The 16,005-nt window shown below is 43.9% G+C and overlaps 1 protein-coding gene across 1 annotated transcript in view; it reads right to left on the reverse strand.

The window, feature by feature from the left end:
* The window catches only part of LOC149327543 (uncharacterized), a 31,440-nt gene that overhangs the window by 14,338 nt on the left and 1,097 nt on the right, over positions 1-16,005 (reverse strand). The window contains exons 2-3 of the mRNA XM_089563864.1: positions 14,561-14,690; positions 1,594-1,739 (exon numbers count right to left, since the gene is read on the reverse strand). Coding sequence (XP_089419990.1) covers positions 1,594-1,739; positions 14,561-14,690 — 276 coding nt within the window. The remainder of the gene's footprint in view (positions 1-1,593; positions 1,740-14,560; positions 14,691-16,005) is intronic.

Here is a 16,005-nt window from a genome sequence, read left to right on the forward strand (position 1 = left end):
GTTAGCTGTCTAAGTCCCAACGCTTACGTGCGCTGAATGAACACTATGACACCCGTAGTTTCAGTTGAGCTCATGGAAACTGGGGTGCAAGTATAACTTCAGCTTAGTGGCGCCATCTGGTTTCTACACAGGAACCATTTTTGTCTACAAAGCTACATTCCTTATTTCCGGTTTTACATTTTAATATATCGACGCGGAATATAAATAGCATGGGCGAAAAAAAGGCAGAAAGTAGGGTGGAAGGGGGGATGCAGCACTGAGAAAAATTCGGGGGCTGTTCTGACACAAAAACCCCCCCTCCCTGGCTACGTTTCTAGCCCTGCAATCTACCGTGGAATCTACAAAATCGGAATTATGACCTTTACTTCGCGGAATAATTTGTTTAGCTTTATTTAATTATTTGAAATAATGAGAGTTAATTCAGTTATATTCACTTGCATTTTAATTTGCCACCTGCCAACCTTGGCGACACGTGGCCAGAAAAGATTTTGCTGCTTCGCATTAGCACGGCTAGGCTTTCTCTTACGACTGATGATCTAGATTCCACGTGGCCAAATCAACGCTATGAAACCTGTCGTTGATTATTGTGCCTAGGTGCTAAGCTTAGAGCTACGAATTTTATTTTTCAGAATATGCCAATACCTTAATTCTAGGTTTTACTAATAATATCATTTCAGAGAACTAAAAAAACGCTGCAGACTTGGTCATGCGTCTCCTAATACGTTCACACTGCTAGAAACCTGCGTATTTCTTAAAATCTTGGTCACCTTTAGGTATGACGCCTGGTATATGTAACGTTGAGTGTTAAAGGTGCACTGTAGAGGAATCTGAGCTCATCTTTTTGCCGCGGCAACTCGATCTATACGTTCCGACCATTCCTAGAAACTTCCAATTATTACCCTGTGCGGCCGATTTTTTTAATTTAAATCGAATTAAACATCCGGCTCCAACTTTTTTTTTCATTCCTCGCATACGGTGGGAGGAGTCGACCAATGCATGGAGTGCCTTTCAGGCAGTCGCGTGGTGGCTTTGCTTTTGCTTTTATTTGTTTTTTTATGTTTCCGTGAATAAATAGATTTAGTAACAGACTACAGAGGTGCAATTTAGGCCTACGGAAATAAAAATACGCATGGACTCTTCTTTCAACGATCACTCCGCCGATGGCAGAGCGGCAAGCCACCACGGCACTGGGTGAAAGGTTGGTCGACTCCTCCCACCGTCTGCGGGGAATTAAAAAAAAAAAGGTGGAAGCCGGCCGTCAATCCGATTTAATTAGGGAAATCAACCACGCGGGGCAATAAATCGAAGTTTCTAATGATGCTGGGAACGTGTAAATCGAGTTCCCGTGGCAAAAAGACGAGTTCAGATTCCTCTTCAGTTCACCTTTAAGATTTTCGCTCACAGCCTAAGACAATGGTCACTTCCTCAGAAGCTACAAATCCACTGCAAAAGCTCATCACGACCAAGACAAACCCCGCTGAACAGCAGCACTACCATGCATGCCTAAAAAAAAATTCATGGAGAAAAGACAGCGACCATTCGTGCACCCTGAGTGCATCCGCTATTGAGTCCCACGAGCAGACAAAAACGCACCCTTGTACGCATCCGAACCGGAAGTGCAGGTAGTGTCCACCAATTCTTGCATCGATTCCAGTGCCGCCAGTGCTGCGATCTGCGGGGTGCCCTCCAAGCAGCCATTCACGAACTGGAGCGTGCAAACGATCTGCTTCTTCTCTCTCCTGATAACAGAATTAAACAGGAAACAAGGTGAGTGGTTGATTAACACTGTCAACGCGCATCTTGTTTGTCAAACTATTTATATCCAATCATCACTTTTCTTAAAAAATCAAAAGAAGTTGGTTGAAATAAAATGAAGTGACGCCGGCCTATGTGTTGGCACTCAATCCTCCTTCTCTGCACGCGGGAAGGGCAGAGGGCATGAAAGAGTACAATGACAACCACTATTCCATTGTGTTTTTTCGATAACTTTAATCTATTCACTTGTTTGGTTCATTGTTTTGGTTTATTGGGGTTTAACGTCCCAAAGGAACTCAGGCTATGAGGGACGCTGTAGTGAAGGTCTCCGGAAATTTCGACCACCTGGGGTTCTTTAACGTGCACTGACATCGCACAGTACACGGGCATCTAGAATTTCGCCTCCATTAAAATTCAGCCGCCGCGGTCGGTATCGAACCCGCGTCTTTCGGGTCAGCAGCCGAGCGCCGCAACCACTGAGCCACAGCGGCGGGGGAATCTATTCACTTGTATCTTACATCGACGAAAGAGGAATGGGAACCATTTTTTCCTTTTTCGGGGCGCAAAGAAAAATAAGCTTGAATGACCTTTCAAATATTGCCTTTACGACGCCGGCGGATTGCTAGTCTCTCACCTTTTTCACAAATTCTCCAACAGTTCATTGCACGAAGCACCCTGCATCGTACACCACATGCACATATCCCACCGCACTGGCCATCCTCTTCAAGTTGTTTGTCCACGCTCCCGTACTGCTGCATTCTCGGCATCGTTTTGTGCCCGAGCAGCATCTGACTGGAACGGCCTCTCCCACCAAGTCGCAGCCATTATCTGTCCATAAAGTATCCACCAAGAGATAACGCAGCTGATGTTAGATTAAACCAAACCTCATGTTATATCCGTAGCCCCACCCCTTTCGTTATAGCCCTGAATAGGGTCTTTTAAGGAAATAAACTGAACTGAACTCAACTGAACTATCCTCATTCCTTGGTCTAAAATTGGTAAATTGGTTTTTGAGGAAAGGAAACGGCGCAGTATCTGTCTCACATATCTCGGCGGACACCTGAACCGCGCCGTAAGGCATGGAAGGAAAGTAGGAGTGAAAGAAGAGAGAAAGATGTGCCGTAGTGGAGGTCTCCGGAATAATTTCGATTCCCAAGGGTTTTTAACGTGCACTGACATCGCACAGCACACGGTCGCCTCTTTCGTTTCGCCTACATGTATTATAAGTTTGGGGAAAATTATGACTTGCGTAGAGCTGAGCCGGTGAGAGGAAAAAAAACAACCACCAGTGTGGTGCATAGAACCCCAAAATTTACTGCAGCTACTGTGACGTTAACCAATCTTTACTTCTATTTTGGAGAGGCAAGGCGCAGTTCCAGTGTTCATGCTGCTGGTGGCGTCCATAGTTCGCAGATAATGGCAGAACAGAGGCCGAGACGACACGTACGGCAGAGCGCTTGCAATCTTACGTTCTCTGGTTTGATGCTGTAGCTCTTTCATATGTTTTATCACTCATCTTTAGGAGAATCAGCCATATCAACTGCTTATCGCCTCTCAAGCCGTATTAACCACCATAAGGCCGTCTACACCCCCACCGCATGATCTACCGCTCATTCTCGATTTTTTTTTTGTCACGTCATCCCGGGACTGCAATGATCTACCACAGGACGCCATGCATCAGATCAACCCCATCCATTTTAAGAACGCTATCAAGACCATTATTGTGTAACTGCCATGCCCATCCCTCATGTAATGCCCCATACCAGGGAGGGGCCTTTGAGGTATCAAACAAAAAAAAAAGAATGAAGAAGAGGGTGGCTCTAGTGGTGAGCGCAGGGAATGTACTGCCAGGGAAACTACAGCCCCCAATGGCAGCTTGAAGCAGCGGTGGCCACTCTCCGCGAGGAGGCAGTCGACAGTAAGCCAGCACCGAAACAAAACCGGAGGCTCTTCAAGAACTGCATTTTAACTGGCAGCCTTCGCTCAAATCCTCTGGTACAGTTGACTTGTATACTAATAACCGCGACATAATTCGGACACGACCTAAAAAATATCTTTTTTTCGATGGAAATGGAGCGAGCATAGGGTAAAATAGGTACAGTTTTTTAGAAATGCATTACTATTTGGTTTAATAGAAGCAATTGTCATCGTAATTACCAATATTAACCTTTATTGTTATTCATGCGCAGGAAAGTACTACCTATTTGTTAATATTTAGCGCAGCTTTTTATAGCGATGATGCAGTGATGGCGTACAGGTAGAGAGTCCGCGTTGTTTGCAATAGGACCACGTTTTCAATCATTGCGCTGAGCAATTCCACATCAGATCAAAAAAAAAAAAAGAAACTAGTGTCGATGAACTTGGCGTCAGCTGCACCCTGATCCCGGAAACCACCGCCGACTTCGCACCCCTTCACTAGAACAGCAATTCTAGCAACATTGGTGTTGTGCTTGATAATCACCTTCTGTACAAAGCACTATTCGACACCCGACCCTCAGTTCCCAGCAGACGCAGAACAACTGGCCAAGGCGGCGGTCAGACCTGTGACGCAACGGAGGTTGCTAGAATGTCTCGCTCCAGACAGATCTCTGTTGGAAACTGAACCTGCAACGCTTAACGCAAGAATCTTAATTATGCATGCTAGCACAGTGAATACCACAGAGAAGCAATGCTTGTTTGCAAGTCTAACTTTATCTAGCTCTTATTTTGCCTTTTTGTTTACTCCTCACTATATTTGTTGTGCTATTAGTACGTAATTTGTTATTTGTAATCATGCTAATTACTGCTCATTTTCTAACACAACATATTTGTTGGCACCGACAGCTTTTTGCGTTATCAGATCATCTCAACTTTATACAATGCCTTTTGTTGAAGCTTATTTCTTGTCTACTAATTGCTGCTTATTACTTTTTTCTCGCCTGATATGTGTTGCTTTAAATATAGGAGACCCCGCTGACAGTTTTTCACAATAAGACCTCCTCACGCTATGGAAAAATCTGCCCCCTTTTCATTTACACGATTTGTGCAATGAATCTCAAATATCAAGTACTTCTCCAGGAACTAGCAGCTATTAGATTGGATTTCGTACGGATCACTGAGCTTATAGGGCAGATAAGCATATACAGTGTTCAAAGGCTTTAACAGTTCTGTGCTATAGCGGTTCTATAGAGCTTGGTGAGTGATTTCTGATGAATGAGGAAGAAGCTGGAAACATAGAGGAGATATTCAGTTTTAAAGAGGCGGAGGGGGGGGGGGGGGGAGAGATAGCGTAATAAAGCTTAATAAGAGAAAAAATTGAAGGCTGTACCAACCTACGCCCCTGCATGTAATCAAGATGACAAGTTTGACGAAAGCTTCTCTGAATACGCGGATCGGCGTTAACTAGAGTGAAAACGCAGTACGGTGTCCTCAAGGAAGAGATCAAAGTAGGCGTGAGGTAGGCAGCCGACCAGGCAGCGGAGGACTACGGCAAAGGGTCAACGAACAGAGGGGGAGTGATTAGTCGAGTACGCTTAACGAAATAGTCCACGGGTCATGAATACTTTTTCCCGGAAAAGAAGAACCGGAAGTAGGTTTTGAAAAGCCTAAATGGTAATAAATTTTGTCTACATGTTCTGGATGCTACAAAGTGTGGAGGCGCTCGGCAAAGTGAGATGTAGTGACCATACATACAAAGGTCCCGAATTAGCCTCCATTCGACCAGGTAAAGGAGGAAACAAGCAAGGAAGACACGCATCAGTGAGTTACCGGTAAGAGGCAATGTAGAGGAATTCGGGATCTCGTTGAAGAACCGATATTCCCCTTTAACGTAGGGTTATACTACAAGGCGTATATAGTGCTAAGGGGCGATTACGTACTATACTACCTTTGATTAGCGGACAGAGAAGTACGTGTGGAATTCTTCATCAAACGGGATATAACTGGCAACATCGAGGAATTCTAGATTACTAATGAAAGGGTGGCGGGTATCTCAGTTATGCTTAATACGAGGAACAAGGAATGGTGGTACAGGCTTGCGCACTTAGATCCAGCCATGATGACCGAACCACCGAAAACTTCAATGAAGACATTGAATCGACAATGAGCAAAGAGAAATCACAGTGTACTGCACTGAAGGGCGACTTGAGTGCTAAGGTAGGAGAGAGTAGGCTTGAGGCCAGGCAGTAGGCGACGACTGCATAGGCTCTAGAAATAGCAGGCGAGGAGGAGGAGTTATTAGTAGAGTTCGCAGCGAGAAATTATTTATCTCAACGAAAGCTGTGAAATATCTACGGAAGATAGAAGGTGAGTGCTGACTTTGTAATTTTTTATTTATTTATCATTAGATTTGTTCGACGACAAATCGAAATCGGTGAGTGGGATGAAGACTGTGCGATGACTATGTAATAGAGTTCGCCGTGTATATTTGAGTCCCGAGCTTTTAACTAAAGAGTTTGTTGTTCAGCCTCTGGCCTGTCGTCTTCCCAATTTCCTGTGTGCGTCTTCTTTTGGCTGATGTTGTTTTCAATAATGAAATACAGCCTATACAAATGACATTTTGCTGTGAGTAAGGCTGGTCGTTGACAACGATAGAAGTTACCTTAAGGTACTCTTCCCAAAGATTTAAATAATTCCCTCCTGAAAGTGCGCCAACATGCTGGAACTAGGTTTGGTTTGGTTTATGGGGTTTGACGTCCCAAAGCGAGTCAGGCTATGAGAGACGCCGTAGTGAAGGGCTCCGGAAATTTCGACCACCTCGGGTTCTTTAACGTGCACTGACATCGCACAGTACACGGGCCGCAATAATTTCTCCTCCAAAGAAATTCTAGCTGCCGCGGCCGGGATCGAACCGGCGTCTTTTGGGCCAGCAGCCGAGCACCATAACCACTGAGCCACCGCGGCGGCCCTGCTGGAACTAAATCTCACCGCTTTCCTCAACGCGTGTTTTCATTGAAATCTAAAGTTCACGCCGTGGCATCCAATAAACTAAATCTTTAAGCATTTTACTAAACTAAATATTCTATACCTACCGAAAATATATAGACAACATTTTTATTCTTTTGCAAAAACTGCCCTGCTTCAACCGATTCCTTGGTCCGGAACGGTCATTTGGCGTTAGCAATATCGACTTCTACACGAATTTGCTATACACTGTGCAGCCAAAAACCAGGCTCACCGATAACAGTTTGAAAAGAATGCCCGGCCTTCGCGGTTGGGTGAAAAACTGCTGATAAAAATTTCGTTCTACTGTTCTCGATGTCCTGCAAGTAAAGTCACTTCTATTTTTTATTTTTTTGCAGAATTCCATACACTTAACTTTGACTCCAACCTCGCGTTTCTTAACTAGCTCAAAGTGTGTTGACGCAGCCTTCAAGGCTTTTTCATTACAACACCTATTTCTACCACCACAAACCCTCCTTGCCATCTAGTCTAGTCAGGCCCCTTGTCAGCCTGCAAGACGAACACATTATTCACTTTTAAAAACGACAACACACGACGTGCCCTGTCGTCGACCTGGCACAAAACCATTACTGTGTAGACTTTCCAAAACAGTCCATGCCACATAGTAGGCAACGTTCGCCGTCTTCTTGATTCGTCTCAGAGGAGACGCATCTATTCATTGCGACTATTTCGTGAGCAGGGACGCAGGTGCTGGAACGGGAGGCGGACAGTGTCACGAAGGCGACATTTGGACAGAAGGTGACAATGGACAGAAGAAGGCGCTCGCATCTGCCGGAACGAGTCCCTTACACTCTCTCTCTCTCGACATGTAGCATTGATGATGACGCCCAATAATGCATTGATGACGGAAGAAAATAGTGAAAACACAACAAAAAAAAGGGCCCACAGAATTAGAAAGGAACTTCCCTAAAACTTCGGTTGGGGTGCGTGCATAGTGGTACGGTGCATAGTTGGTGCACGAATTTTACTGAACAGAAGATTATTCAGGCCACTTCTAAATTGCAACTGAGTCCACGGGCCAAGTCTTTCTGGGAGTATTTTTGAGATCGGTTTGCACTTCATTGGCCGCCGGCTATAGGTGACGTCACTGTTCATGGGCTTTTTCGATCCGCAAAACGCTTTGACACCGCATCTGCATGGGAAAGATATTATTCTGCAGAAAAAACATACTCATCTTTAACAGCCAAAACTAAACGTACATTTTTCTCGTCTGTTCTACCTTCCATGTTGCACACTAACCCCCGCAAGTTCTGGAAAACTATAAACCCATCACATTCGAAGCCTCTAACATTACATGACGACGACAACAATCTTATCCCGGAACACGAATCTAGCCACGCTCTTAATAACTTTTTTTCTTCAGTTTTTACTAAAGAACCTGACGGTGACTTACCGGATTTCGCAGCTCTCGGCCACCCAGCTATGCCACAGATTACAATTGATGCTAATGGAATCATGAAACTTATTGAATCATTGAAACTTACTTCTTCATCTGGTGTTGACGGCATAAATTCTAAAATCCTAAAAAATACTAAAAACACTGTCAGTGTAATATTGTGCCACCTCTTTCAGCAGTCCATATCAACAGGTGTCCTTCCACAAGATTGGAAAGTTGGTAAGATCATTCCAGTCCCCAAAAAGGGCTCACCTGTTTCATGCAAAAATTACCGCCCCATTTCTCTCACAAGTGTCTGTTCGAAACTAATGGAACATATTATTTATTCGCACATAGTCAAATTCCTTGTCTCCGTAAAATTCTTTCATACTAACCAGCACGGCTTTTTGAAAGGACGCTCATGTGACTCCCAATTGGCTCTCTTTATTAATGACCTAAGCTCCAACCTTGATTTAAACGTTCCTACTGACACTCTCTTCCTTGATTTCGAAAAAGCTTTCGATAAAGTACCGCATAAAAGACTGCTACTAAAGTTATCGTGTCTAAATCTTAATTCTTTAGTATTAGAATGGCTTTCTAACTTTTTGACTAACAGAGAGCAATTTGTCTATGCTAACAATCATTCTTCTCCACGTAACTCGGTCATTTCAGGTGTTCCCCAAGGTACAGTCCTAGGACCTTTGCTTTTCCTCATATATATTAACGATCTTCCTTCCAGTATTTCCTCTACCATCCGCTTATTTGCTGACGATTGTGTAATTTACCGCCCAATCACTAACAGTACTGACGCTGGCATTCTTCAACAAGATCTTAACCGAATCCAAACTTGGTGCGAACGTTGGTTAATGTCTCTCAATATTTCCAAAACATGTTTAATCTCATTCCATCGTCGGCAGTTGCATACTCCTTCTAAATACACTCTTTTCGGTTCAGAAGTATCGTCCGTCTCTTCCTGTAAGTACCTGGGTATTACTGTAACGCAAAACCTAACATGGTCATCTCATATCACGAACATCGCTAACGAAGCTAATCGTACCCTTGGTTTCATACGGCGCAATCTACGTTTTGCCACCCCATCCATAAAATCATTAGCATACATAACTTTTGTCCGTCCTAAACTAGAATATGCTTCGGCAATATGGGATCCTCACCAGTCTAACCTCTCTTTAACCTTAGAAAAAATACAAAATCGAGCTATCCGTTTCATTTATTCTGACTATTCGTACTACACTAGTGTGTCTGCCTTAAAAACTAAAGCTAACTTACCCAGCCTTGAAACGCGACGAAAAATTTCTCGATTGTGCCTCTTTCATATGTTTTATCATTCATCTTTAGGAGAATCAGTCATATCACCCGCTTATCGCCTCTCAAGCCGTATTAACCACCATAAGGCCGTCTACGCCCCCACCGCAAGAACTACCGCTCATTCTCGATCTTTTTTCGTCACGTCATCCCGGGACTGGAATGATCTACCACAGGACGCCGTGCATCACATCAACGCCATCCATTTTAAGAACGCCATCAAGACCATTATTGTATAACTGTCATGCCCATCCCTCATGTAATGCCCCATACCAGGGGCCTTTGAGGTATCAAATAAAAAAATAAAAAAAAAAGAGAGTCATCACAATTCTTTCTGACGGTTCGAGCTTATGTGAGACGCCACTAAACGACGTAGTGTGAAATGACGGGGTCGCATTCATAAGGCTGGGGACATGTTATCAGCGCTCTTTATAGGTGGTTCCAGAATTCCCCGCCCTCACAACTTCAACCGCGTTTCGGTTACGTAACCGCGGCCGAAATCAGAGGGAATTAGTTCCGCGCTTTCCTAGAGCGAAAGTGGAAGCCAGAAACAAAATTGACGCAGAGCACTGATCATCTCTCTTAATCATTCTCAACCAGATGTCGACAGTGCACACCATAACATAGCCCCACTGTGAGGCGGGAGACTCCTCGTGTCTTTCTTCTTATTTTTAGTGTGAAAGCACTGTTTCATGAGGTCACACCGACTGACAAAGTTTGGGTGAAGCCGGACCTTGAGAGTGATCTTGTCCAAACCATAAAAAAATAAATACAATATTACCGCGACAGATTTGAACGCGTGGCGGCTCGAACAGATCACTCTCGCTGGACACTGCACGAGAGCTCTGTGCTATCGCCGCAGCCGATCACGCCGAGTGTTAAACTTCAACAAACTCTCGCACCGTGCACTGTACATCGTCGTCTTCGAATACTGCTATCAAACTAAAATTGTTGTTGTTCCTTGGTGGCATGGCACATACCCACGACGGGTGATTGGCTAGGGTTCAGTGAGGAGAGCCCAAAGAAGGTAAATTGATGCCAAGCCAGTGGATTACAACACACAATACAAACTAATATACACACTCTCGCGCTGTGCAATGCCCATCGTCGTCTTCATGAAGCAATACTGCTACCGATCTTATAGCCACCAGACGTGCCGACGATCAGAATAGCGGAATCATTAGCCAACCAGGCTAAACCCATGCTTTCGGATGTCTACTCGGTTTAACTACGTTAAAACCTTACCATCGTCTTCCGTCCTTACTTTTTCTTTTTGTATAATTAAACTACCTCACCAGATAAAATCACCGTCCACCCGGAGGGCGCAAGCAAAGAAGAGGAACCGGTGTCGTCAGGAAGAATTACGGGTGTGGAAGAACTCACACCGGCAACAGGGCATAGATAAAACACTAAGTAGTTTCAGAAGGGAGCAAGGTAGTCCAGGAGTGAGGTGTTAAGAAGGCCGCAAAAAACATATATGCCGTAGCTACAAAGCATACAACTAGTCTTTCCTCGGGGGCTTACTTTCCGTCACTCCTGAGTATATCTTGGTACATTGTAAAATTGCGGAGAATCGGGCATCTAGGGGCCTAGTAATGACAATCACAGCGTGGTTAATGCATCTCACTGCTTATCGCTTATGTCCTTCAGTCCGCTTCCTCTTCCCCCCTTCCAAAAAAAAAAGACCGGATAATAGTGTCGCTCCAACCACCTGTGGCACAGAATCGGAAGCTGGGGCATACTACAGGAGAGGCGCGATAAGTGTTCCATTGGCGCTTGTGCATGTACTTCATCAGGGCTCTTATTTCCAGTGAACAACAAATTGGCAAGAGTCTTGTCAACTGGATGTCAAGATCCTAGTCACACATCTGGCGGAATTAATTCGCTCACCTACGATCAAAGTCCGGCGCTTCGTCGAAGCAGTGATTTTCAACGCTGTTGTACGGATGTATAACTCCAATCACTTAACCTGCAGTTCTCTACAGTTCTCTTAACCTGCAGTTTTGGTGACCTAGAGTAACTTGTGAAATCGATTTAATATGAAAGGGTTGACAAGGGGCGTGTTCAGAACAAGATTTCAAATGTTCACGTGACATCTATTTTGCATTTCTTTAGTGAAATACTTTGCTTCTTTTCGGAGCAGAAATACACATCACCTGAAGCAGTGAATGCACTTCTCGTGAAGGAACAAGTACAAGAAAAGCATGTCCTTTGAGCTCATCGAAAATTTTAAATGAGGGTCTTTTTTTCTTTACTAAACAAAAATTGAAAATGCAAGAGCTCTTTTTTTCTTTTTTGTATCATCTGGCATGAGCTTCTGATATTTTCTGAAAACAATTTTACAAACTGCTCAATGAGTGCACTAGACGCATAAAATATGCTTCCTGGAGTTGGCGCGAAAGTTGATTGGCTGTTTGGCAAGCATCCCTCCGACCTGGTGCTCGGTGTTATTGGAGGGAAATGCTTAAAAAAAATGACGCCTCTAACGAAAGATTGTGGCGAATGGCGATGCGCGTTTGATTTCACGTCCTCCTCTTTTAACACACCCAGATTACCCTGCGCCGCAAATCCACGGTTAAATTTTAGCGCGCTGCGACTGTGTTCAAACCGATAGACCCTTTTCAATACCAGGTTAGAAGGCAGTCATCCTTCGGAGAAGTGGCCCAAATCCACCAACAACTTAATCGTAATCTCATGTTTCTGCACTAAAACGCTACTACAGGTACACCTGAATGTAACGAAATTGACAGAGATCCGCGACTGTTCATTACATGCGGGGTTTCGGCGTGCTATTTTTCCTTCAAGACTCGAAAGAACAAGGCCGAGCGGAAACCAAAACAAGAATCAGGTTTAGATGAAACCGCCTTGAAAATGTTTACGGCGAAACCGTGTTACTTGAACTGATTACGGGGAGAAACGTTTTGAGATCGCCCTGATAGCACGACTGCCGCACCAGTCGCTATGACCTTCGCCATCTATCACCGCCATACGCGCAACGCCGCCACGAGTCGGGTGGGGAGAGTGAGGGAGGAGGGGTCACCATCGATGAGGGCCGCCATAGCCGGGATGCCGACAGAAGGCAGGCACCGGCTTCCACCCGAGCCACGGTACTAGCCGTTGTGAACAGTTCGTTTTATCCTGGTCAGCCGCCGCAAGACCTTCGTTGCATGGAGTTCTCAAATAGACGCACTTTAATTGAGGTGGCATTGGGAGATTGAAAAACTCGATATTGAGAAATTCGCTGGATGGGGATTAGTTGCATTGTCGTGTAACTGTATAACCCCACCAACGTTCCTACGTCGAAAACCAAAAACATCCTGAATATTATTACGAAACCATCAACGTATTTTTATCCCCCAATTCCTCCTGCAAACCCCGGCAACAAATACTGATCCTCGAAAAGTAAAGTTCTCATTTTTTTTATCACTATACATTTGGTGCCTATATCCTTCTGTGGGCCATTTAAAGCGCGTTGTTTTGAGTAGTGCGTCTGTGATTGTCTTCAGATCTGTCAAAACTGCTATTCAATGACGGTCTCTACCTGAAATTCTTTACAGTGATCGCATGATTAAGGTTAAAGAATCAAATCAAATCAAATCAATTTATTCAAACATCCTGAGATGCTTAGGGGCACGGACAAAAAGGCAAAGATGGCTTGACGAGGTCCATGCCCCTTACAAGGCATACAGTGGAATACGCAGAATGTTTAAAATACAGGCAGTGAATTTGCAGAAAAACGCAGAAAACGCAGCTGCCCACTAGGCAGAAACGAAAGGCAAACAAAACTTTAGGTGTCCGGATCATGGAGAAAAAAAAATGTAGTGCACAAAGTTGGCTAAGTATAAAAAAATGCACGGCACGAAATTGAAGGGAAGAAAAAACGAGAACAAAATAACACGCATCTCTGTAACAGTGCTTATTTCACAAACAAAAACAAAGAAGTTCACTTTATCGCCACGTACAATTCTTTTGATTACAGAAACATGCTGCGTAGATCCCTGAACGATTTGTTGAGGACGTCTCGGTTATCATCACCGGAGAGTTCGTTCAGGATAGCTGGCAGACGATGTTTCAACATTTGTTTCCCATAATTTGTGCGGCATACATCAACTTTCCATTTTTCCGGATTTCGTGTACTATAGACAGGATAGTTCGCAGCAAGTGCGGTTAGCACTGCTAAAGAATTGTCGTGTTTAATTATTTCTGATTTGTAGTGACGGATTAGTCTATAGGAATATAAAGACTCTATACTGATTATGTTAAATTTCTTAAACAATTCGGCTGTGTGTGAATAACGAGGGACTTTTGCAATAATGCGGATAGCACGTTTTTGTAGACGCAAAAGTTTATTAATATTATCAAGCGTTGTGGTTCCCCAGACAAGCGCGCCATAATTCATAACCGAAGAAAAAAGGGAATTGTATAACAATACGTTAACTGATGTAGGAAAAGATGAACAGTAGCGACGCAAGTAGCCAGTCGTACGCGAGAGCTTCCCGGAAAGGTAGGTAATGTGGTCGTCCCACGACATATTTTCTGAAAAAATGACCCCTAGTGTTTTAAAATGGGGAACCACTTCAATTGTAGTGTTGTTTATTGCAAGGGATGGAATAGAAATACCTTTTTGACGTGGATGAAAGGATCACTGCTTTTGTCTTTGCAACGTTGATCTTTAAATCATTCTCCGTCGCCAAGTATTTATATGTCCCAGTGTCCTGTTTGCACGATCGGCTAAACTGATGCTCGATTGTCCAGAAAAAAACACACTTGTGTCGTCGGCGTATATAATATAGTTAGCAGATTTGTGAATATTAACAATTTCATTGACATAAATTAGAAACAGGAAGGGCCCTAAAATACTCCCCTGACTCTGAGGGACACCCGAAACTACTGGTTTAATAGCTGAGCGTTGTCTATGAATATCGACAAATTGTGTGCGATGCTGTAAGTAAGAAGATATTAAAGAAAAAACTTTGTCGCGAAAACCGTAGTATTCCATCTTTTTAAGCAGGATGCGGTGATTGATGAGATCAGAAATGACGTCATGACGTACTATCGCCCTGTCCATGACGCAAGCACACATCCAGAACACCCACTACTGCTGCAGTGTGCCAGCGAGACGACCTGCTCGACGCTGCTGATGCGATGCACGCATACTAAACTCACTCGCATTTGTCGTGGAACCCCTGGGAGGAGATGGCCATCTGGGCAGTGTTGCCGTAGGGCATGAAGTCGTCGCCGCACTTGCGCAGAGTCTCGAACTTGCATCCGGCCTTCAGAGGAGTCCGGCACTCACCTGCGGCAGCAGCAACCGATCAAAGCACGCGGATAAAAACGCTGGGGGAGGGCCCCTAAGGTGGGAGAGTTTTTCTCCGAGACTCGTCAGTGGCCAAGTTGGCATTCCTTCAAGGCGAAAGAATTAAGGCACAGGTGCAGCATACAGCAGCACTGAATGGGGATAGGAATGAGAGGAGGAGCTGAAATCAAGCTTTAGTTACAAAAGCTTCTAACGTGAAAAGAAAAGAAGTAAAAAATGTTACCAGCGTTTTCTTCCCTCCCTGTATGAACTGAAACAGTCCTCTCCAAGTGATTTAGTAGCAGTACTTTTGGTAGGAATTTTTCTGAATTTGTGTAATTAATTTTAGTGCGCAGAGATAAGTGAGCCGCCATGTATTCCGTTTTATTCCCTGTGAATCCTCAGCTGACTGGCAGAAAGTTGAGGGCAGTATTATTAAGTCTGTGCATTAACAATTCCGAACGCATAAACCAGGCATAGTTTCTTGTTTACGCCAATGGTGCCTTTTTTTAGCCTAGACAAGCAAAAATCTTAAAAGTTTTGCGATGTGGCCGATAAAACAACCGCAAAAATGTGGCACACTCAATTCTCAGAACGAAAAAAAAACGAGACGAAAAGCACAAGTTTTTTTTCATCGATAGAGAAGTATGTAAATTGCGTTCTGAATAGCTATATTGATATAAATGCAACAGTGCCCATGAAGAAAGTAAGGCATCAGGTTTCTATAAAACTATAACAGCCAGTACATTTACTCCATCGCCTCTTTTCAAAGCTAAGAACTGGCCTTATAGATGCTAACCCCTTTTTTAAAATGTCGTTGTCTACACTAGAGCGAAACTTGCGCATGAGCACATCATTAATTTGTGATACAATCTGTGAGATGTGCATTTAAATATCACACTTTCAAAAAAATTTGACATAAAATTCATTTGAGAAAAATCGCAAAACTCTTAACCACGAGCCCATTTCCTTTGGTCACTGGAATAAATCAATTCGTATTGTTATTTTTTAGATCAACAGGGGCATTCGCGAAAGCTTTGTTCATGCGGAAGCTTCGCGCAGCGGCAGCCCTGACACGTGGAAAACGTGGAGCATCACACAAAGAGCAATGCCAGCAAGCCGCGGTGTATGTTTTTTTTTATTTTATACACCGCAGCACCAGCGAGGCTATGAGTGCAGTAGGGGATCAATTCCCAACCATACAAAGAAGCTCACTGCCGCAATAAGAAACTGGACAAGTAATAGTCAGTTGCGCAGAACAAACAATTCGTACCAGATTTAGCTTCAACTCTCGGCAAGCACAGATAGAAACTTG

The sequence above is a fragment of the Amblyomma mixtum genome, chromosome 10 (assembly GCF_055824585.1).
Source record: "Amblyomma mixtum isolate Tamu chromosome 10, ASM5582458v1, whole genome shotgun sequence".
NCBI lineage: Eukaryota > Metazoa > Arthropoda > Arachnida > Ixodida > Ixodidae > Amblyomma > Amblyomma mixtum.